The following is a 23,239-nucleotide window of genomic DNA, read 5'->3' on the forward strand; positions in this document are numbered from 1 at the left end:
ATAAATGTAAGGTTATACACATGGGAAGAAGGAATCAATATCACCATTACACACTGAAGGGGAAACCACTGGGTAAATTTGACATGGAGAAGGACTTGGGGATCCCAGTTAATGATAAACTTACGTGGAGCAGCCAGTGCTAGGCAGCGGCTGCCAAGGCAAACAGGATCATGGGGTGCATTAAAAGAGGTCTGGATACACGAGAGCATTATACTGCCTCTGTACAAATCCCTGGTTAGACCGCACATGGAGTACTGTGTACAGTTTTGGGCACCAGTGATCAGGAAGGATAAAGAGAGGCCTGGATGTCTTCATGGAGCGTAACAATATTGTACGTTACAGTGATTAGGTTCTTTAGAAAGACGTAGATCTGGGGATTTATTCTGACGGAACAAAGGCTGAACTGGATGGACAAATGTCTTTTCGGCCTTGCCAACTAGGTTACTATGAATTAAAAAGGTAAATGTGGTCTGAATGGGGCGAATCATGGGACATCAGTTGTCTACACAGTTGAGTGTCCTAGATATGGAACCCTCATCTTTCAGACATTTATAGTATTAGCCAAAAAATGTCTAAAGATTAGACAAGCCTTTTTTTCTTTGAACTGATTTCACTGTAAAAGGAAAATCATTCACACATTGCTTCATGTGTGTAAGTCAACACTTAAAGGGAATCTGTCAGTAGGATAAACCCTCCTAATCCATCATACGGGCACACAGGACATCAGAAGCCGAATAAAATTTTTCGATGATATCTGCGATCTGATGTCTTATTCCAGAGAAATCCACATAAGATCATTTATCCACAACAAGGCATCTGATATGAAGCATACAGGTAGGACTTTTCAGCAGTCTATAACCTGTATGCCCTTATTAATAGTTTTGGTAAAATATGTTTACAGATTGCCCTGAACTTTCTTTTGATTACTTCATATTAGACAGACTTCTGAAGAATTTCAGAAAAAGGAAACCCCAAAATAGAATGTTACAGGCAAGTCTGTTATGTTTAAGAAGACATTTCCATAACATTACTCGTTAGAGGGGCTGTTTCCTTTCAGAACAGTAAACTAGAATATGAGACAGACACAAGGGGAAAATGAGTATTTGATGCACTGCTTTTTTTTTTTTTTTTTTAAGAAGCCATCCTACTCTGCACTCGTTAAAAGACACCCGTCCACACACTCACACTCCAACCTCTCCACCATGGCCAAGACCAGAGAGCTGTCTAAGGACACCAGGGACAAAATTGTGGAACTGCACAAGGCTGGGATGGCTACAGGACAATAGGCAAGCAGCTTGGTGAGAAGGCAACAACTGTTGGGAGACTTATTAGAAAATGGAAGAAACACAAGAGGACTGCCAATCTCACTCGATCTGGGGCTCCATGCAAGCTCTCGCCTTGTGGATTAAAGGAAACCTGTCACCCCCCCCCCCCCCAGGCGGGTTTAACTAAAAGAGCCCCCTTGTGCAGCACTAATGCTGCATTCTGTCAAGGTGGCTCTATTTGGCGTCCTCTCCACCCCTGAAAGAATCGTTTTTATAATTTGTAAGTCATACCTGTAGTTTGTCCGGGGGGGGGGGCGGTCTTTCCCCCCCGGACACAGACGCCTCACATCCATCAGTCATTTCCTCCTTTCTTGTGGGCACCGCCTCCTCAACGGTCATTTGTTTTCCTGGCGCCTGCAATGTAATCTTTTTTTCTTGGGCATGCGCAGTTAGCGCTGCCTGTCCAGTGACATAACATGATGTCTTCCTTATTGCGCCTGCGTGGATGCGCGGCCCAGGATCCCGTCCCGCAGTCTCTTCTGATTTATTCACCCTGCGGGGCTGGGAATCTTGGGCATGCACAGTAGTTCTCTGCGGCTCTCCCTCAAATCCCACAGCAATTAGTGATGAGCTGACAATTCCTATGACGCTGCACAGTAGGAAAGAGGCAGAGGGATTTGAGGGAGAGCCGCAGAGAACTACTGCGCGTATACATATACAGTACAGACCAAAAGTTTGGACACACCTTATTCAAAGAGTTTTCTTTATTTTCATGACTATGGCAAATAAGTCGATCTCTGGTGTCCCCCAGTGTTGGGATAGCTGTGTGAAGACCTCCTCGCTTAGTGACCACTCTGAAGATTGGATCTTCTCTCTGCTCAGGAAGTCGGCTACCTGATTTCTGGATCCTTTCAGGTGGACTGCCGTAACTGAGGTTATTGTCCATTCTGCCCAGCCAAAGATCTCGTGCGCTAGGTCCTGAAGGTGACGGTATCTGAGGCCTCCCTGATGTTGAAGGAAGGCAACTGTAGTCGAGTTGTCCGAGAAAATTCTGACATTCTGACCCTTCAGTTCTTCCTGGCATGTTTTTAGCGACTCCCAGACTGCCCTGAGCTCTCTGTAATTCGAAGACCGGTTGCGTACTGATGGGCCCCATGTCCCCTGGAGGTATCGACCTTCCATGTGAGTCCCCGAGCCTCTGAGACTTGCGTCGGTAGTGATGTTTGTGCATGGCAACAGTCTCCAGGGTCTTGCTTTTCTGAGGTTTTGTGTGTTTGCCCACCAGGAAAGGGACTGATTTCCTTCCTCGGAGAGTCATGTTCTTGTCTAGCAATGTTTCTCTGCCGTCCCAGGTCGCCAAGATTTCTCTTTGTAGGATTCTTGAGTGGAACTGGCTCCATTGTACACTGGAGATGCATGAAGTCATGAGACCCAGGACTCTCATGGCTTTCCTTATGGAGATGTACTTGCGTCTCTGGACCCACTGGACCTCTTGTGCGATTGCCTGCTGTTTGTACAGGGGAAGGAAGGAACATTCTTTCCCTGAGTTCAGTATGACTCCGAGAAACATTTCTCTTTCTGGTGTTAGGCTGGACTTCTTCCAATTTATTACCCATCCTAGGCTCTGTAGGACCGATATGGTGGAAGTAAGGTCTTGCTCCATTTGTTGTGGAGAGTCCGCCACTAGCAGCAAGTCATCCAAGTACGGTATGATAAGATTTTTCCCTTAGATGGGCCATGATCTCGGCTATGGGTTTTGTAAAGATCCGTGGCGCCGAGGCGAGTCCGAATGGCAAGCAACGGAACTGGTAATGCTGTATTTTCCCGTGATCTTTTATCGCGAACCTGAGGAATTTTTGGTGAGATAAGTGGATGAAAACATGATAAGTGGATGAAAACATGATAATAGGCACTTTGTAGGTGGTTCACATGACCGAGTCCTTTTTTATTAATGTTATGACTGCTCTTAGAGATTCCATCTTGAATCTTTTGTAGGTCACCCACCAATTTAACGGCTTTAGATTTATTATGGTCCGGTTTTCTCCTCCTTGTTTTTTTTTATGGAGAATAATGTTGAGTAGTGACCCTGAAATCTCTGAGCATGGGGAACTCGGGTTATGGCTCCTATCTCTATCAGGTCCTGTATGTCTTTTAACAGTCTTTGGTGGGTCACCAGCTGCTGTTGATTATGTGGCTGCATCCTGCGCATCCTTCGGTGCGCGGATCTGTGCGCATCTGCTGCCTTTGCTGACGCCCTTCCATGTCCAGGGCGCCAGGATCCATGCGACACCGGCCCTGTGGGGTATTCCTTGTCTGGCCGGGCTGTGTCGCGCTGGGCCCTGCCATGTTTTCTGGCCCCGCCCCAGGAATTAGTCACCGGCGCGCCCCCGATGACGCGGCGCGCCGGAAATCCGGGACCCGAGGCGCCGGCGTCCTGCAGCTAGGAACAGTAGCTGCTGTGGCGCCGAGCCCTCCGAGGGGATGCGCGCTGACGGGGAGCAGCCAGCTCGACCCGCAGCGCTGAGGGACCTCCAGCGGTGTCAGCGCTGCTGCGGCTGGGATCGCTGCCCGAAACCCTTTGAGAGGGCACCGCTCCAAGCAGCTCCTGCCACTGGGACCGACTTCTTCATGCTTCACAGGTACACGCACCGCTACGTTCCTCTGCGTCTTGTCCCTGATAGGGACAGGAAAAACACTGAAGGGTGTTGGTGGGGAGGGGCTATTTAACCTCTTCTGTGTTCCTGTCCCTATCAAGGATAAGAAAGAAAACCTCCTGGTGGTGCCGTCAGGAGAGACGTCCTGGAAATATGTCTTATATTCTAAGTTCTTCAAAGTAGCCACCTTTCCTAACCGGAAATGGTTTTCACTTCACAGGTGTGCCCTGTCAGGTTTAATAAGTGGGATTTCTTGCCTTATAAATGGGTTGGGACCATCAGTTGTGTTGTGTAGAAGTCTGGTGGATACAGAGCTGATAGTCCTACTGAATAGACTGTTATAATTTGTAGTAAGGCAAGAAAAAAGCAGCCAAGACAAACAAGTGGCCATCATTACTTAAGAAATGAAGGTCAGTCAGTCGGAAAAATTGGGAAAACTTTGAAAAGTGTCCCCAAGTGCAGTGGCAAAAACCATCACGCACTACAAAGAAACTGGCTCACATGAGGACCGCCTCAGGAAAGGAAGACCAAGAGTCACCTCTGCTGCAGAGGATAAGTTCATCAGAGTCACCAGCCTCAGAAATCGCAGGTTAACAGCAGCTCAGATTAGAGACCAGCTCAATGACACACAGAGTTCTAGCAGCAGACACATCTCTACAACAACTGTTAAGAGGAGACTTTGTGCAGCAGGCCTTCATGGTAAAATAGCTGCTAGGAAACCACTGCTAAGGACAGGCAACAAGCAGAAAAGACTTGTTTGGGCTAGAGAACACAAGGAATGGACATTAGACCAGTGGCGGTCCTCATGTGAGCCAGTTTCTTTGTAGCGCTTGATGGTTTTTGCCAATGCACTTGGGGACACTTTCAAAGTTTTCCCAATTTTTCGGACTGACTAACCTTCATTTCTTAAAGTAATGATGGCCACTCGTTTTTCTTTACTTAGAATTTGTATTATGTCAAGAAAAAAGCACCTAACAGTCTATTCAGTAGGACTATCACCTGTGAATCCATCAGACTTCTGCACAACACAACTGATGGTCCCAACCTCATTTATAAGGCAAGAAATCCCACTTATTAAACCTGACAGGGCACACCTGTGAAGTGAAAACCATTTCCGGTGACTACCTCGTGAAGCTCATCAAGAGAATGCCAAGAGTGTGCAAAGCAGAAATCAAAGCAAAAGGTGGCTACTTTGAAGAACCTAAAATATAAGACACAGTATTTTCAGTTGTTTCACACTTTTTTTGTTAATTATATAATTCCATATGTGTTAATTCATAGTTTTGATGCCTTCAGAGTGAATCTACAATTTTCATAGTCATGAAAATAAAGAAAACGTTTTGATTGAGGTGGTGTGTCCAAACTTTTGGTCTGTGTGTATAATATATAGACAGATATGGATAAATGGATATATAGATAGAGCAGATTTCTAATCTGCTTTTGCTATTGAAAACATTATCTATGAGCTCAAAAACCTTTCAGGTGATGCGGTTTTTTAAAAAGCTGATCTGCTTTTGCAACTGAAAAACGTATCCTCAAAAAACGCAGGAAAAACGCTGTGTGTGAATGTAGCCTTAGATCAAGAATAGAACAGTCATTTATAGGACATTTCATAACTTTCCCAAATTCCTATGAAAAAATATTCAGCATATTCTGCATTGAACTACTGTACCCAATTTATTATATATTTTAGGAGTCGGAGTTGGTCCATTTTATACCGACTCCAACTCCACCAAAATGAGCACCGACTCCACAGCCCTGGAAGAGACTTGTTTGGGCTAAAGAACACAAGGAATGGACATTTGACCAGTGGAAAGCTGTACTTTGGTCTGATGAGTCCAAATTTGAGATTTTTGGTTCCAACCACCGTGTCTTTGTGTGACGCAGAAAAGGTGAACGGATGGACTCTTCCATCCTCCCAGTGGATGGCCATGGAACAAGGAGGTGGAATAAGATTCTGCAGGTGAACAACTGGCTACGTCGATGGTGCCGTCAGCAACGATTTGGATTTCTGGATCACGGAGTGAACTACTTATACGATGGACTACTTGCTAGAGATGGGGTGCACCTTACGAAGACTGGAAAGCAGGTATTTGGAAGTCGCCTTGCTACACTTGTAAGGAGAGCTTTAAACTAGAACAACATGGGAAGGGAAGCAAAAGACCAGAAAAAGCCATACACCTGACAAATGCTACTGAGAACTCTGCTATTAGAAGTGGAAAGGAAGAACAAAGACGAAAGAATCTAATTAAAAAAAATATTGGAGAAAGAGAAACCAATCACAAACTAAAATGTTTCTATACTAATGCACAAAGCATGGGCAACAAACAAGGAGAATTGGAACTACTAACACAGGAAAATAAATATGATGTCATTGGAATCACTGAAACTTGGTGGGACAATACACATGATTGGAATACAAGACTAGAAGGATACAACTTATTTGCAAGAAACAGACTTGATAAACGAGGAGGGGGTGTCGCATTGTATGTTAGAAATGCATATATCTGCACAGAGATTGAAGCTTCAGAGACTGGGAGTTCTGTGGAAACTGTTTGGGTAAGAATACAAGGACAGAACAATGGAAAGGACACCATTGTAGGCATTTACTACAGGCCGCCTGTGCAAGCTGAAGATATGGATGAACTCTTTATGCATCAAATGGCCAAGTTCTCCAAAAAATATGACATAGTTGTCATGGGAGATTTCAACTATCCAGACATTTGTTGGGAATCTCTCTCAGGCAAAACTAACAGGTCAAGGAAATTCTTATCCTCTCTTGCTGACAACTTTATCTTCCAAAAGGTAAAGGAGAAAACAAGGGGAACTGCTACCTTGGATCTAATCCTTATAAACAGGGAGGAAATGGTTGAGGAGGTAAAAGTGGCTGGGACCCTAGGAGGTAGCGACCATGCTATTTTAGAATTTTGGATAACTAGAGGCGGAAGACCTGTGAAGACTCAGACGTCAAGGTTAGATTTCAGAAAGGCAGATTTTAAGGGATTCAGAAAGAGAATTGGAGGGATCCAATGGCTGGATATCCTTAAAGACAAAAATGTCCAGGAAGGATGGGAAATCTTGAAAAATGAAATTCTCAAAGCACAGTTGTTAACAATTCCGAAAAGAGGGAAGAATAGGAAGCATTTAAGGAAACCAGGATGGATGAACACAGAACTTAAGCACATGCTAAAAAGGAAGCAAAAAATGTTTATAAAATGGAAAGAAGGAGGCATATCTAAAGAAGAATATAATGCTGTCTGCAGAACCTGCAAGGCACAAATCAGATTATCTAAAGCTGAAAATGAATTGAGGCTTGCAAGAGATGTCAAAAGCAATAATAAAGGATTTTGGGGATATGTCAAAAGTAAAAGTCAAAGATGCTATAGGATTTTTACAGGATGAAAATGATAAAATGGTAAGACAGGATGTTGAGAAGGCTGAACTTTTAAATTCCTATTTTGCATCTGTTTTCTCTCAGAAAGGAAATGTAACATCAACTGTTATTCACTGTCCTATTAAGGGAATAGAAGAATCCAGGATATCTATAAACAGAAAGATAGTGAGGAAACACTTAGCTAACCTAAATGTATTCAAGTCTCCAGGTCCAGATGAATTACATCCCAGAGTACTGAAGGAGATAGCAGAAGAAATTTTTGAACCCCTCTCCATAATCTTTGAAAATTCTTGGAGAACAGGAGAAGTGCCAGAAGACTGGAGAAGAGCAAATGTTGTTCCTATCTTCAAAAAGGGGAAGAAGGTGGACCCAGGCAACTATAGGCCGGTGAGTCTGACTTCTATACCAGGAAAGATCTTTGAACAAATTATTAAACAACATGTATGTCAATACCTGGATAAGAATGAAGTGATTAAACAGAGTCAGCATGGGTTTGTAACTAATAAGTCATGTCAGACTAATTTAATTTCCTTCTATGATGGTATTACTGATTGGGTGGATCAAGGAAATGCTGTAGATATAGTATATCTTGACTTCAGCAAAGCATTTGACAAAGTCTCTCATACAATCCTTATTGAAAAAATGACTAAGTATGGAATGGAAAAGGCAACTGTTAGGTGGATTCATAACTGGCTTAGTGATCGGACCCAAAGAGTGGTCGTAAATGGCTGCACATCCAGTTGGAAGAATGTCTCAAGTGGGGTACCACAGGGCTCTGTCCTGGGCCCTGTATTGTTCAACATCTTTATCAACGATTTAGATGAAGGAATTGAGGGTAAACTGATTAAATTTGCTGATGACACAAAGCTAGGAGGGATAGCTAATACTAGAGAAGAGAGAGAGAGGATTCAAAAAGATTTAAATAAACTGGAGAAGTGGGCAGCAACTAACAGAATGGTTTTTAACAGGGAGAAATGCAAAGTACTACATCTGGGCAATAAAAATGAAAAAAGCATATATAGAATGGGAGGAATAGGGCTAAGTGACAGCACATGTGAAAAAGACTTGGGTATACTAATAGATCACAGACTGAATATGAGTCAACAGTGTGATGCAGCAGCAAAAAAGGCAAATGCAATTCTAGGATGTATTAACAGAAGCATACAGTCTAGATCACGTGAAGTCATTATTTCCCTCTACTCCTCTTTGGTCAGACCTCATCTGGAATATTGTGTCCAATTTTGGGCACCACATTTTAAAAAAGACATCAACAAACTGGAGCAAGTTCAGAAAAGAGCGACCAGAATGGTGACCGGTCTGCAAACCCTGTCTTATGAGGAAAGGTTGCAGGATTTGGGAATGTTTAGTTTGCAAAAGAGAAGACTGAGAGGAAACTTAATAGCTGTCTAAAAATATCTAAAGGGCTGTCACATTGTAGAAGGATCAACTTTATTCTCATTTGCACAAGGAAAGACTAGAAGCAATGGGATGAAGCTGAATGGGAGGAGACACAGATTAGATATTAGAAAAAACTTTTTGACAGTTAGAGTGATCAATGAGTGGAACAGGCTGCCACGAGAAGTGGTGAGTTCTCCTTCAATGGAAGTCTTCAAACAGAGGCTGGACAGACATCTAACTGGGATGATTTAGCGAATCCTGCTTTGAGCAGGGGGTTGGACCAGATGGCCCAGGAGGTCCCTTTCAACTCTACGATTCTATGATTCTATGATTCTATGCCTGGTTCCCACCGTGAAGCATGGAGGAGGAGGTGTGATGGTGTGGGGGTGCTTTGCTGGTTACACTGTTGGGGATTTATTCAAAATTGAAGGCATACTGAACCAGCATGGCTACCAAAGCATCTTGCAGCGGCATGCTATTACATCCGGTTTGCATTTAGTTGGACCATCATTTATTTTTCAACAGGACAATGACCCCAAACACACCTCCAGGCTATGTAAGGGCTATTTGAGCAAGAAAGAGTGTGATGGGGTGCTATATCAGATGACCTGGCCTCCACAGTTACCAGACCTGAACCCAATAGAGATGGTTTGGGGTGAGCTGGACCGCAGAGTGAAGGCAAAAGGGCCAACAAGTGCTTAGTATCTCTGGAAACTCCTTCAAGACTGTTGGAAGACCATTTCCAGTGACTACCTCTTGAAGCTCATCAAGAGAATGCCAAGAGTGTGCAAAGCAGTAATCAAAGGAAAAGGTGGCTACTTTAAAGAACCTAGAATATAAGACATACAGTATTTTCAGTTGTTTCACACTTTTTTGTTAATTATATAATTCCACATGTGTTAATTCATAGTTTTGATGCCTTCAGCGTGAATCTACAATTTTCATAGTCATAAAAATAAAGAAAACTCTTTGAATGAGAAGGTGTATTTATTTATTACAGGCTCTCCTCAGTCTCTAGCATAGACGGTCCACCATGAATGGCCTTTCTCCAGCTCTAAGAGCACTCCAAATACTGCTGTGCTATTCCAAACTTTCTGATATTAGGCCTGTAAGACTCTCACTGGAGTACAGGAGCAATTATACCCATCCAGCCCTTTTGGTCGCTCCTAAATCCTACACCCAAAATCAGGTGTACAATTCTAAGATTCTCAGCAAAGGAACATTTTAACAGTAAATTGTGTAATGCATTATGCCACGATCTGTTGATTAAAATTTCCTCTGTTCATGGGAGAACCTTTTTTTTTTTTTTTTAAACTTATTAGGTGCCAAATAGTTTTCTAATATCTCTGCAACAGAGAGGAAAAAAAAATAAAAAGTTTTATTCTGCTCTGCAGCCACTATTACATCAGTTCAACAAGAATAATTTTATGAAAGATACTCTTTAAAATTGAACCAAACATCTACATGGGCAGGTCGATAAAAGTACTATATAGTACTATATAGAAAAAGAAAGATGAATAGACTCCATGTCCTGGCACTGTACCAAATCACACTTCCCAATCCAAAGCTTTTTAAGTCCTCCAGCACCGACCTGTCTGACCACCAGTAAATGTGTCATTGCCAAGTGTTACATGTGCTGCTCCACCAGTCTGTGTCACCTTGACACTTGGTGGATGTGCCAAAGAAATGCATTTTGTTTTACCCTCTGAAATTGGGTGTATTTTATGTGTTACAGAAAAAAAAACATTTGTCAAAAAGATACAATTCTTGCTATCTATAGAGGATGGTGAAAGGAAATGAGTTACACAGCTCTGCCTTCTAACTTGTAATGCAGCTGGTCCAAAGTTTTATGTAGGAATCTTAGCCAAATTGCTGCCAATAAGAGCACGCACGCACTACTAGGAGTTATCCTAAAGGCCCGGTTACACGCAACGATATTGTGAACGATATCGTTGCAACGTCACCAGTTTGGTGACGTTGCAGCGATGTCGAAACGACATCGTTGCGTGTGACACGTAGCAACGATCAGTTGGCTGATCGTTAATCGTTGCCTAATGGTCTGGGCCATAAATCTATCGTTGGTCTCCCGCTGGGCAGCACACATCGCTGCGTGTGACAGCAAGAGACCAACGATCAGCAAGCTCCCAGTGCCATACAGCCGATGCTGGGAGCTGGTATCCAGGGTAAACAGCGGGTAACTAAGCGCTGTTTACCCTGGATACCAGCATGCTCGCTGGGCATGATCGCTGGCAAGTCTGCCTAGGTGACAGCTCACCAGCGATCAGATAACTATGTCCCAGCGATCCTATCCATGTCGGATCGTTTGTGGGATCGCTGGGACATTGAAGCGTGTAACAGGGCCTTTACTCTAGGCCTCTTAGGAAAGCAAACTTCGTGTTGACCGGTTGATAAAGGGTTCACATCTTCTGAAGCAGAAGTGTACTGCTCCCCTTCATCACGACTCCTTGGGTCAGACTACCTGGCTCCACCGCTTCAGTACAGCACTGGGCCTGGAGAGGTGGCCGGGCTCAAGAGCTACAGTTCGCACCAGAAAAAAGAGTTTCTCAGCTCAATGCATGTTTTGTCGATTATCTTGGCAACGAGCAGTAAATAATATTGAAAAAAAAAAAAAAAGTTGAGAGAACAGAAGTTGTCAAATGTCAAACTAAAACATAATTTGTGTGATGGAACTCATTTAACTGAATGCCCACAACAGAATTTTTTTTTTTACGTCAAGTCACAAATCAGGTAAAATTTTAACCCTCTTACCTTTACATCTCTGTGAATGATATTATTATCGTGACAGTAGCGCAGAGCTTCCAGAATCTGCCGCATGTAGTGACTGTAAAGATAAAACAAACATGGGATATAAAAGCCAGGTCAGGACCGACTATAGCGGCACCTTGTCACATGCAACCAAATATCGCCCACACGATCAATAGAGAATGTTATCTGCTGGCGGTAAACGGGAAAAGCGCCTCCTGAACAAAAGCAAGCAGAGATACGGAAACGTGAGAGATGAAAGAAAATACCGTAGGCTGGAAAACTAAAATATATGAACGCCACATGGCACTTATTTATTGATTTACCTTCATGATTAAAGCAGTTTTCTACATAGACTTCTTTAAAAATTTACGACGAGTTTGCTAAAGAGACTATATATTCCCTCACATGGCTAGCTGTCCTGCGACTTTTCAGATGCAAATAGTCCAGCCAGTATGGGTTAAAAAAAAAAAAAAAGAAAAAAAAAGTCTTCACCATTTTAAAATCTGTAAAATTAGTCCATACAAAAAGTGTTACTGGGACATTCACCACATGATGCCATGACGAAGGACAAATGTGTGCCTGGAACATGTTGATTAGAGCGGTGAATGTCCCTGTAACAATTTTTGTATGGACCAAGTTTATGGATTTTTTGAAATGCCATTGAATTAAAAACCGTGAAGACGCATTTGTCCATAATGGCTGAACTACTTGCATGTCTTCTGCTACTGACATTAATCAGGAAGCGCTGGATTGAACAAGGCGTCTGAAGTGGGTGAGCTTGTTCACTGCTGCTTATGACAGATCTGCAGCACACCAACATGGCATCATCAGCATCATCAAGGAGGGGGCATCATAGGCAGATCAAGGTGAGGAGTATAGATGAGGAAATTACATGGGCTATGAGAGATAAAAGGAACCCACCACTGACTTGTTAGGCTGAGTTCACACGTAGCGTTTTTTTCGCGTTTCCGCGGCGGTTTTAGCCGCGCGATTTTGCCACGAAAACGCGAAAAATAAGCATCCCATGCATTCCTATGGGATTCCGCAATGCTGTGCTAATGCTGCGGTTTTTACCGCGGCGGAATCGCTTTGCGGTAAAAACCGCAGCATGCTCATTAATTTGCGGAATCGCGGCGATCCCGCACCCATAGGAATGCATTGTTCCGCTTATTTCCCGCATGTGGCTGTGCCCACCATGCGGAAAGTAAGCAGAACATTTGCGGATGGTACCCACGGTCCGGAGGAGAGGAGACTGTCCTCCGGGCTTTGGGTACCATATTCCTGTAAAAAAAAAGAATTTAAAATAAAAAATATTGTTATTCTCACCCTCCGATGTCCCGCGCAGCCTTCCCGCTTCTCTTCATGCTCTCGTTCCCAGTAGTCCTTTGCGAAAATGCTCGCGATGACGTCCGTTCTCGCGGGATTGCGAAGTCTCGCGGTCATTCGCGCGACGTCATCGGGAATTACCGCGAGACGTCGCGATCCCGCGAGAACTGACGTCATCGCGAGCATTTTCGCAAAGGATTACTGGGAACGGATGCGCGGGACGTCGGAGGGTAAGAATAACACCATTTTTTATTTTTTTTTTACATCCTATCTTTTACTACTGATGCTGCATAGGCGGCCTCAGTAGTAAAAAGTTGGTCACACTGTCAAACACTGTGTTTGACAAGTGTGACCAACCTGTCAATCAGTTCTCCAAGTGATGCTCCAGATCGCTTGGAAAACGCTAGCATTCTGCAAGCTAATTACGCTTGCAAAATGCTAGTTTTTCCGCGGGAAAATCGCGGGAATTTAAAATGCGATTTTCCCGCGGACTGGAATTCCGGAATTCTCGCGGTAATTTCCGCGAGAGTTCCGTTACGTGTGCACTTAGCCTTAAGGGGAAGCGCAAACTCAGACACACTTTATTATCAGTGTCAACAAGCAGTAGGGAGGTGTGATCCCTTATAAGCCTTAGTCTGGAGTCACACTAAGCGATATCTCTAGCAATATCGCTATAACTTGTGACGTTATAGCGATATTGCTAGCGATATCGCTGTGTCTGATACTTACCAGCGACCCGCTCCCCCGCTGGTTATCGCTGATCGCGCGAGAATGTTCAGGACTGTTTCTCGTCGTCAGCTTCCTGCGGCGCTTCCTGCTGTGACGACGAGCGACGTGTGGAGCCGGGCGGGAGCTGGGCTTACTGTGGTGCCAAAGAGCGATGCGTGGACGCGGCAGGACGTCAGGATCGCCACGTCTGACAGGTAAGTAATGACCCCCGACCCCTGCTATGTCGATGGTGAGATCTGCCTGTGTGGCAGCTCACTAGCGACCACTTAGCGATGTACCAACGATCCTGACCGCGTCATATCACTGGTCGGGATCGCTGGTACATCGCTAAGTGTGACAGTACCTTTTGGAGGGAAAATCAGTACAGGAATGAAGCTAGGATCATACACGAGAGCTAGTGTATTCAGCAGTGTGCTAAATTCACAGTCACTTCTAGCATGCAGAAGGAATACATCCAATACAGAAAAAGCCTATGGGGGGGGGGGGAATATCCGAAATGCATGTGTAGACAGACACACTCAGTTTTTCCAAACTCAAGGTAACATTTATAAAAATCACCCCCTTCAAAAACGTTTAAATGACAAAAATGCAAACAACGAAATACAAAGGTTTGCTTATCTGAACTTTCACCTGAAGTAAAAAGGGAAACATTGCACTGTGACCTACATGATAAAACATTAGTCATGTCCTAACTTGGGTCAGCATGATTAATGTCATTAGTGCACCGATTACAACTATGTTTTCATTTACAGACATGGGGCATGTTGGGTATCTCAGTTTTAATGAATGTCGAGCTTATGAAGCATTTGCTGGGCATCACCTCCACTTCCCCACTACCAGTTGGGCTTACTGCACAAATAAGTGGAGACCCCTCAGTGAAGTAGATTTAGGTGTAAAGCGGCTGGAGGGAAGCCGCCCAATAAATACTTCCCATTGAGCTTAGCACTTAAATCTATGGTTTCTCCAAAACACCTCAAGTCTTGAAAACATACCAAACTTTCAAGTAATCAGGGCATGCGTAGCTCACGGCTAACGTGGCTTCAAAGTCTTGCTGCTCCCTTCAAGAACTCAAAATTATCCAGCAATATTGTATTTCAAAACTGTCGCAATTCTCTATTCTATTCTCAAATCAGGTTTCCTCACAATACCCAAAATCCAAGCCAGTTTCACAATTGGAGAAAATGTTTTATTACATTCCGCTACCTGTCATGGTAAGCTGAGAGTGTCATGACACACTGCATCTGTTATACAAGAGGCACCACAGATATTTCACATTAGATCTCTAGATTGTCACCAACCTCCTTTTAAATTACGTCTGTAATACTTTGTATCTCGGCTGCCAACACAGCGTTTATAAGAGGTATTTGCATTCCAATCTATTTCCTTGGGGATCATCGAAAAGTGTATTTTAATAATAGTGGTAACATTTAACTCAAAGCCTAAGAGGAGGGATATTATGGAAGGACAAATTGATCTAACACATTCTCAAGTGTACCCAATGTAAGGCCGGATGCCCACGATCCGGAAGCAGCAACGCTTTGGAAGCAGCGTAGGTTCGCTGCGTCCAAAGCGCTGCTGTCTAACGAAGGTAAATCCGCATGTGTTCACTGAACTGTGCGGATTCACCGCGTCCGATGCCTTTGTATTGATGTAATTTCGCGTCTCCGCAACAGAAATTGACATGCTGTGGTCTGGAAAGACGCGCCGCATGTCAGTGTCTGCGGGTGATCCGCAGGTGTCTGTGGACATGGGAGTTCTAGAAATCCCATCCACTATGCTATAACATCTAGTCGCTTGCAGGTTCACTCTGCATAAATACGCAGCGTCAAACCCGCAGCAGTTCCTGATCGTGGGCACATACCCTTAGGGGAAAAGCAGTCAGAGCAGGGAAGACTGAGCACAAGAAATTGCACTGAAGAGCTGCATGCACGGATCTTGTGTGGCAGCATTTGGGGTTTGTATTACAGGATTTTTTTTATGGAAATGGCATGAATTAGATTAAAAAAAACCTGTATAATGAACAGCAAATGGGTAAAAAATGTTTTGAACTTTTGACTTTCAGGCTCCATATCTCACCATCCCCTTCTACTTTGAATGTGAGACTACCATCATTTTATAGACAATATTGCCCATCTTGTACATAAATTTGACTTGCAACTATTTAGAATTATTGATTAGTTGAGCAGATTCTTGTCATGTCAATGTTACCGTTTCGCTCCTAAAAATCTCAATTTTAACTTTTATTATTTTATTGGCATTTTGTAAATCCACCTATGGCTTTCAACACTGCCTGAAAACCTTCTAGGAATGCTCTTGATCAGATTCAGTCATGTCTGAACCAAGTTCTCTTCTACACATTCCCAAAATTGATGGATCCTCTACATAGAAATTACAGATCAGCAATATTAAGACAGCCATTACAGACTGGCAGCAGCTGCGCTTTAGTTAAAAGTATGAGATTTCATGCTTTACCAGTGAGGTGGGCCGTCGACTTTTGTGAGATCAAGCTCTGAACGCAGAGATCTCACTATCTGGATGTTCAGTCGCAACCTTTTGCTAGAAAGTGGAGGCATATGGGGCGGCGTCTGCAGCAATTCTGGGCACAAACAAGTGATAGGTGCTCTTTAAGGCTGCTTTTACACTTACCTTGTTTTTGCAGGCCGATTTTGCGGCTCCAATAGATTCCTATGGGGCCGCAAAATCGGCCCGCAAAAATTCCATGGTGCGCCGTGTGCCGTACGGCCCGTATTTGCGGCCGTGATAAAGGATCGAGCCTGTTCGGTCTTTTATGCGACGTATGGACACGGCCCCCATTGAAAAACTATGGGGCGTGCACCGTGACTTGCAGTTTTGCGGAACGCAGTTTTTTTTCCCCCCCAATACTATATCTATAGTATTAAAAAATAAAAAATGGCGATCTGAAAGCTATTTTGCGGCCCGTTATTGCGGCGGCCCATAAAAATTGCAGCGATACGGCCCGCAAAAAATGCAGTAAGTGTAAAAGTAGCCTAAAGGCATAAATAAGCCAAAATCAAGTGCAAAGCAGCCTTTAGAAATATCCACTCCAGTGCAGTGCTGCTGGGAATAACCTATTGAACTCATAATTCTTGAGAAATTACACCTTAAGCTTAAAAAAATACTGACTAGAGAATTTCAGCATCGGCTCTTTACCTGCTATATGGAGCAAAACCTTTACAACAAATAGATGAAACAACAATTATATTCACGCTCTGAAAATTAACAATACACCTAGAAGATATAAAGCTGGTTAGAACAAAATACACGAGACTACGCCAATGATTATGGAGGTCTTTACCGCATGTTACATTTTCTACAATAACCCTTCTTTAATAAAGTGGTAAAAGAGAAAAATCGCCATCTTACAAAACGTGGAAAGGTTCTAATGTGTGCACAGATGGCTACTTGGCATATCAATGTGTTGGCATTCCGCAAGCACTCGTGTGGGTGATTATTCCTACAAAATATTGTATTTCTATCAGACAGAATAATGAAGCAGACGTTTACCATAAATACCACATTAAGATGAGGCTTATTACCATTATATTTGGGGACACTCGGTTATTACTGCTGACTACAAAGACAAAGGCCTTTATTGCAGAGTGCTGTATTTCTGATGTATTGACCTCTTCAGTGTAAACTGGAAATCAGTCTCAGAAAACCATAGCGATACAGTTTCTCCAGCGTAGACCAGAGGTCTGTATGATTCAGGTTAGAGTGTGGGTCACTTGGTAGAACGAGACAATGGAACAAAGTCTAATAATTCAGGAATAAGGCACCGTGAAACTGAACAGCACTGCTATTCATCTGATGTACGGTGTGCACAATTGGTCCAGAAGATAAAATAATGTTCCTGGAAAGCTTCCTTAGAGTTTTCATTTTAGACTTTGATGAACTGGTGATCGGACGGATGGCGATTGTGGTGGGTTCACATTCACTATACACCGAGTGCACAACACACAAGCGTCAGCTCCTTTCTGTACTTGTCATAGTCACATACCTGGCAACCGCTTCACTGTACACAAAACCAGCATCAGCTCGCTTCACAATTTCAAAGCACAAGTCCGCTCCATCCATACTGCAACGAGAGAAGGAAAATCTGTGAGTGGCTGAAGGGAACGCAGAGGGTTAATAAGACTGAATATATACCAGAGGTGAAGATTTCATTAATTACCACAAATTGTAAAGGAGCGGTCCTCTTCATCAAGACAAGAAAAGAATAAGCAAAAATCACTATGACCATAATGACCTAATCTGGCGCAACAAATGCAGCGAGACCCATTACCAAGTGTCTTCAACTGTTATTCATGTTCCATTTTTAGAGCAATTCATTTCACCTAAATACACAGCTATAATTTGAGCTGACGGCACTTTTACCGAAGCAATCAGATCTACTTATGAAGCGTGGAATGAAGAGGGGAAGATTAAAAGAAAAAAAATGCTTTAAAACAATAAAATAAACAAATCAAATGGCAACACATACACTCGGGGTTGTGAAGCATGCACACAAAAGAATTCAGAAAATGGGCCGCTGGAAACGCCAAAGTAATTTTTCCTGCCTTACTGCAGACCCCAGAAATACATTTTAGAGGCTTGTACAATATAGCGCAGGCCAGAGATATTCTCCCCAATTCGGTGCTTTTGTAGCTACTAGGTTCATAGTTCCACCACGGCTGGGTTCAGTGTTTTTTCCTATGTTCAGTGGCCCCTTTGGGGCTTATATCTGAAATCCCTCTCCTCCCTCGCAAAACAGGATTCGGTAGTATAATGATGCTGATAGTGTCACAGTGTGCGCTCTCCTGCATTTTCGTCAATAATGGAGGCGGACAGAGATGTAGTAGACGCACAGTGACTGTCTGCATCATTATAGACAATGGCCAAGTGGGCGCATACGCCAGTCATTAGACAGCGCCTCTCTTCACCCTTTCCTGCACAGACCATGGATATCAGTGCAGGTCCTGACAAAACAAAGAGTAACCATTGGCAACCGCTGACAAAAATAAGTTTGCAGGCAAAGTGCTTATTCAGATGGCCTTTTTTAAAACATGAGAAAAATCGTACTCGTTCCATCACTGATTTTGGTTACAGTGATGTCTGAGATTTACCAGTTTTTCTTGGATGAAGAAAAGAATACCGTATATACTCGTGTATAAGCCGAGATTTTCAGCCCATTTTCTGGGGCTGAAAATCTCCCCCCCCCCCCCCCCCTCCTCCTGGCTTATATACGAGTCATATACCACCAGGGGGTCGACGAAGCAGAGATCATACTGACCCCCTCGGCGCGGTCTCTGCAGCCCCCCCCCCTTCTCCCACAGTCTCACTTCCTTCCTTCAGCGGTCACGTTGTAAAGCTCATTAAACTCATGAATATGCAGAGACCACGCCAGGAGGGGGTAAGTATATCCGATATTCACCTGTCCCTGGTCCATCGCTGCTTGCTGCTGTCTGCTGCGTCTTGTGTCAGTGACATTTAGGCAGCAGAGGGCGCGGTGACGTGGTTAGTGTGCACCGTGCCCTCTGCTGGCTGAACATCACTGACAGAGGACGCAGCAGACAGCAGCAATGGACCGGGGACAGGTGAATATCTCAGGTGCCGGGTCCTGAGCGAGTGGCGACACCGGCACCTGTCCCCCATAACGCACCGGTGTCCCCGCCTGCTCAGGACCCGACACCTGGCCCCCAGCGAGGAGAGATATGTCTCACCATAACACCCATCCTCAAAAAATCAAACCTTGACCCAACTGCTATGCCCAGCTATCGTCCCATATCACTGCTCCCGTTTGCTTCCAAACCCCTTGAACAGCATGTTCATGCTCAACTTTACTCCCATCTCTCATCTAACTCCCTCCTTGACATCCTGCAATCTGGCTTCAGCCCCCACCACTCCGCAGAAACTGCCCTGACCAAAATTACTAAATGACTTACTCACAGCCAAAGCTAACAGACAATTCTCCATCCTCCTCCTCCTTGACCTGTCCTCTGCCTTTGACACAGGTTGACCACTGCCTACTGCTACAGATTCTTTCTTCCCTTGGCATCAAAGACCTTGCTCTATCCTGGATTTCCTCATACCTTTCTGACCGCACATTTAGCGTCTCCCACTCCCACACTACCTCCTCATCCCGCCCCCCTCTCTGTTGGAGTCGCCCAAGGCTCTGTCCTGGGGCCCCTAATTTTTTCCATCTATACTCTTGGCCTAGGACAACTCAAAGTCCCATGGCTTCCAGTACCACCTGTATGCAGATGACACTCAGATCTACCTGTCTGGCCCAGATGTCACCTCTCTGCTGTCCAGAATCCCGGAGTGTCTATCAGACATATCCTCCTTTTTCACCTCTCGCTTCCTAAAACTCAACGTAGATAAAACTGAACTCATTATCTTTCCTCCATCTCACGTATCTTCCCTACCCGATCTATCTATTATGGTAAATGGCATCATGTTCTCTCCCGCACCTGAAATCCGCTGCCTTGGAGTAACTCTCAATTCTGCCCTGTCCTTCAAACCGCACGTCCAATCTCTTGCCACCTCCTGCCGCCTCCAACTCAAAAATATTTCCAGAATCCGTCCCTTCATCAGTCTTCAATCTACTAAAACTCTTGTACATGCCCTCATCTCCCGCCTTGACTACTGCAACACCCTCCTCTGTGGCCTCCCTGCTAACTTTCTTGCACCACTCCAGTCTGTCCTCAATTCTGCAGCCCGACTAATCCATCTCTCTCCTCGCTACTCCCGTCTCTCCCCTCTGCAAATCCCTCCATTGGCTCCCAATTCCCCAACGAATCCAGTTCAAACTACTAACACTGACCTACAAAGCCATACACAACCTTTCCCCTCCCTATATCTCTGAACTAATCTCCCAATATCTTCCCTCACGTACTCTTCGATCCTCACAAGACCTCCTACTCTCCTCCACACTTATTCGTTCCTCACACAACCGCCTCCAAGATTTCTCACGAATATCCCCTATCCTCTGGAATGCCATGCCTCAACACATCCGATTATCCACCACCCTCGGATGCTTCAAACGGAACCTGAAAAACCATCTTTTCAGGAAAGCTTACAGACTGTAATAACCATTCTGCCGCCTCACCACCGCCTGAGCTGCCGCCTCATCACCACCAGAGCTGCTGCACCCCCGACCTTCTGTCTTTTCCCCGCTATCCCGTAGAATGTAAGTCCGCAAGGACAGGGTCCTCTCCCCTCTGTACCAGTTTGTCATTGTAGAAACTTGTTTACTGTTAACGATATCTATAACTTTGTATGTAACCCCCTTCTCATGTACAGCACCATGGAATTAATGGCGCTATATAAATAATAACAATAACAACAACAACAACATTTGCTGTGCAATTTCTCCTGAGTACACCGATACCCCATGTGTGGAGGAAGACCACTCTTCGAGCACACGGCAGGGCTCTAAAAAGAAGGAGCACCATTTGAGTATTTGAATGTACAATTGGCTGGAATCGAGAGTGGACGCCATGTCGCGGATGGAGAGCCCCTGATGTACCTAAACAGTGGAAACTCCTCACAATTGACACCATTTTGGAAACTAGACCCCCCAAGGAACTTATCTAGATGTGTGGTGAGCACATTGAACCCCCAAGTGCTTCACAGAAGTTTATAACGTAGAGCAGATAAAATTAAAAGTTTTATTTTTTCCTCAAAAATCTTTTAGCACCATTTTTTTTTATTTTAACAAAAGGTAGCAGGGAAAATGGACCTCAAAAATTGTGGTGCAATTTCTCCTGAGTTCACTGCTACCCTATGTGTCGAGGAAGACCACGGCAGGACCTGGAAGGGAAGGAGAAAGGTTTGACTTTTTGAACACAAAATTGGCTGGAATCGAGAGCAGATGCCAAGTCACTTTTGGAGAGCCCCTGATGTGCCTAAACAGTTGAAACCAATCATAAGTGATACCATTTTTTGAAACTAGAACCTCTAAGGACCTTATCTAGATGTGTGGTGAGCATCCTGAACCACTAGTAACTTTACAGAAGTTTATAGCAGAGCGAAGAAAAAAAAAAAAAAAAAAAAAACATTTTTCCCACAAAATGTTTTTTTTTTTTTAGCCCCCAATTTTTTTTTTCCCTCAAGGGTAACTGGAGAAAATGGACCCTAGAATTTGTTGTCCTATTACTCCTGGCTGTGCCAATATTCCATATGTGAATTAAAACTGCTTTTGGAGGTACAGTGCAAAGCTCAAAAAGGGAAGGAGCGCCATACTATAGTGCAGATTTTACTAAGGCTTCTTTTACACGTTTTTTTGCGGGCCGCAATGCTGTGATTTTTGCGGTCTTCCGCATAACCAGGCCAAAAAAAAGCCGCAAATACGGTGTACCGCAAAAACAAGCTACCGTTCTTTTTGCGGTAACATTGAAATGTATTGCGGCCGTGTCCGTAAGCCGTGAAAAGTATCGAGCGAGCTCGATAATTTTTCACGGTCGTGTATACGGCCATACATCACTCCGATGAATTTTTGCGGGCCGTTTTTGCGCCATCATAGAAATCTATTGGGGCCACAAAAACGGCCCGCAAAAACAACACGGCAAGTGTAAAAGAATCCTTAGGGTTATGTCTCCACGGTCAATATTTGCAGCGGTTTGGACGCAGCTCCGTCCAAAGCGCTGCCGGCTTTTTTACGCACTGTGATACCGCACATGTTCATTGAACCATGCGGAATCACCGCATCCTATACATAAATATCAGTATCTTGCAAAGACTGAGCATCTCCGCAAGATAAACATGCTGCAGTCTGGAAAGACGCGCCGCATGTCCGATGACACAGGGAAGTCACGACAGTCCCTGCACACATAGTGGAGATGGGATTTCATAAAATCCCATCCACTATGCTGTAACATCTGGCCGCTGCGGCTGTACGCGGCATCGAATCCGCAGCGTTTCCTGACCATGGAAACATACCCTTATGGTTTGAGGGTGCCATGACCCACTGGGAAAGCCCCAGAGGTGCCAGAACAGCAGAACCCCCCGATAAGTGGCCCCATTTTACAAACTACACCTCAACAAATTAATCTAGGGGTGTAATGATCATATTGATACCAAGGGTGTGTCACACAATTTTAAACCATTGGGCAGTGAAGAAAAAAATAATTTACTTTTTTACCACAAAAATTTAGTTTTAGCCCCAGATTTAACATTTTCACATAAGTGGATAAATTCTGCGAAATATAGAAATACACCATATGTGGCTGTACAGTAGTGCTTAGCCATACGGAGAGTCTTGGTAGGGATGGAGTGCCATTTGCTTCCAGGAGCGCAGATTTTCCTAGAATAGTTTGCGGATTCCATATACAGAGCCCCCTAAAAGCTAGAGAGCAGAATACCCCTCCCCCCCCCCACTGGGGCTCAGAAGCGAGGGAGCATTTGGATTTGGGAGAGCAGATTTTGCAGAGTTTCTTTTGGCTTTTCCAAAGCCTTTGTGCTACCAGTAACGTGGAAGCCCCCTATATTTCTGTTAACAGATGACAGACCTGAGTGGGGACTTTTTTTGTGGATTGAGCTGAAGCTATTAATGGGAACATTTTACATAACATTTGTGATCACATTTATCTGGCAGTCTACGCTGAGCACATACTTTGGGGTTTCCATCTAAATCTCCAAGCTACTTGACAGGTGAAACCCCTGAGGGATCCATTCACTATAATGAGACAGCAGAGTTACTCTGGACT

General features: G+C 44.1%; 1 protein-coding gene across 10 annotated transcripts in view; it reads right to left on the reverse strand.

Annotated features, from left to right (window-relative positions):
• Window positions 1-23,239, reverse strand: part of CASK (calcium/calmodulin dependent serine protein kinase) — a 417,331-nt gene that overhangs the window by 264,947 nt on the left and 129,145 nt on the right. For all 10 annotated transcript variants that reach the window (XM_073566047.1, XM_073566045.1, XM_073566050.1 and 7 more), the window contains exons 4-5: window positions 17,551-17,628; window positions 11,481-11,553 (exon numbers count right to left, since the gene is read on the reverse strand). In XM_073566047.1, coding sequence (XP_073422148.1) covers window positions 11,481-11,553; window positions 17,551-17,628 — 151 coding nt within the window. The remainder of the gene's footprint in view (window positions 1-11,480; window positions 11,554-17,550; window positions 17,629-23,239) is intronic.

Source organism: Dendrobates tinctorius, unplaced genomic scaffold (assembly GCF_039654945.1).
Source record: "Dendrobates tinctorius isolate UK_male_01 unplaced genomic scaffold, ASM3965494v1 ptg000016l, whole genome shotgun sequence".
Classification (NCBI taxonomy): domain Eukaryota; kingdom Metazoa; phylum Chordata; class Amphibia; order Anura; family Dendrobatidae; genus Dendrobates; species Dendrobates tinctorius.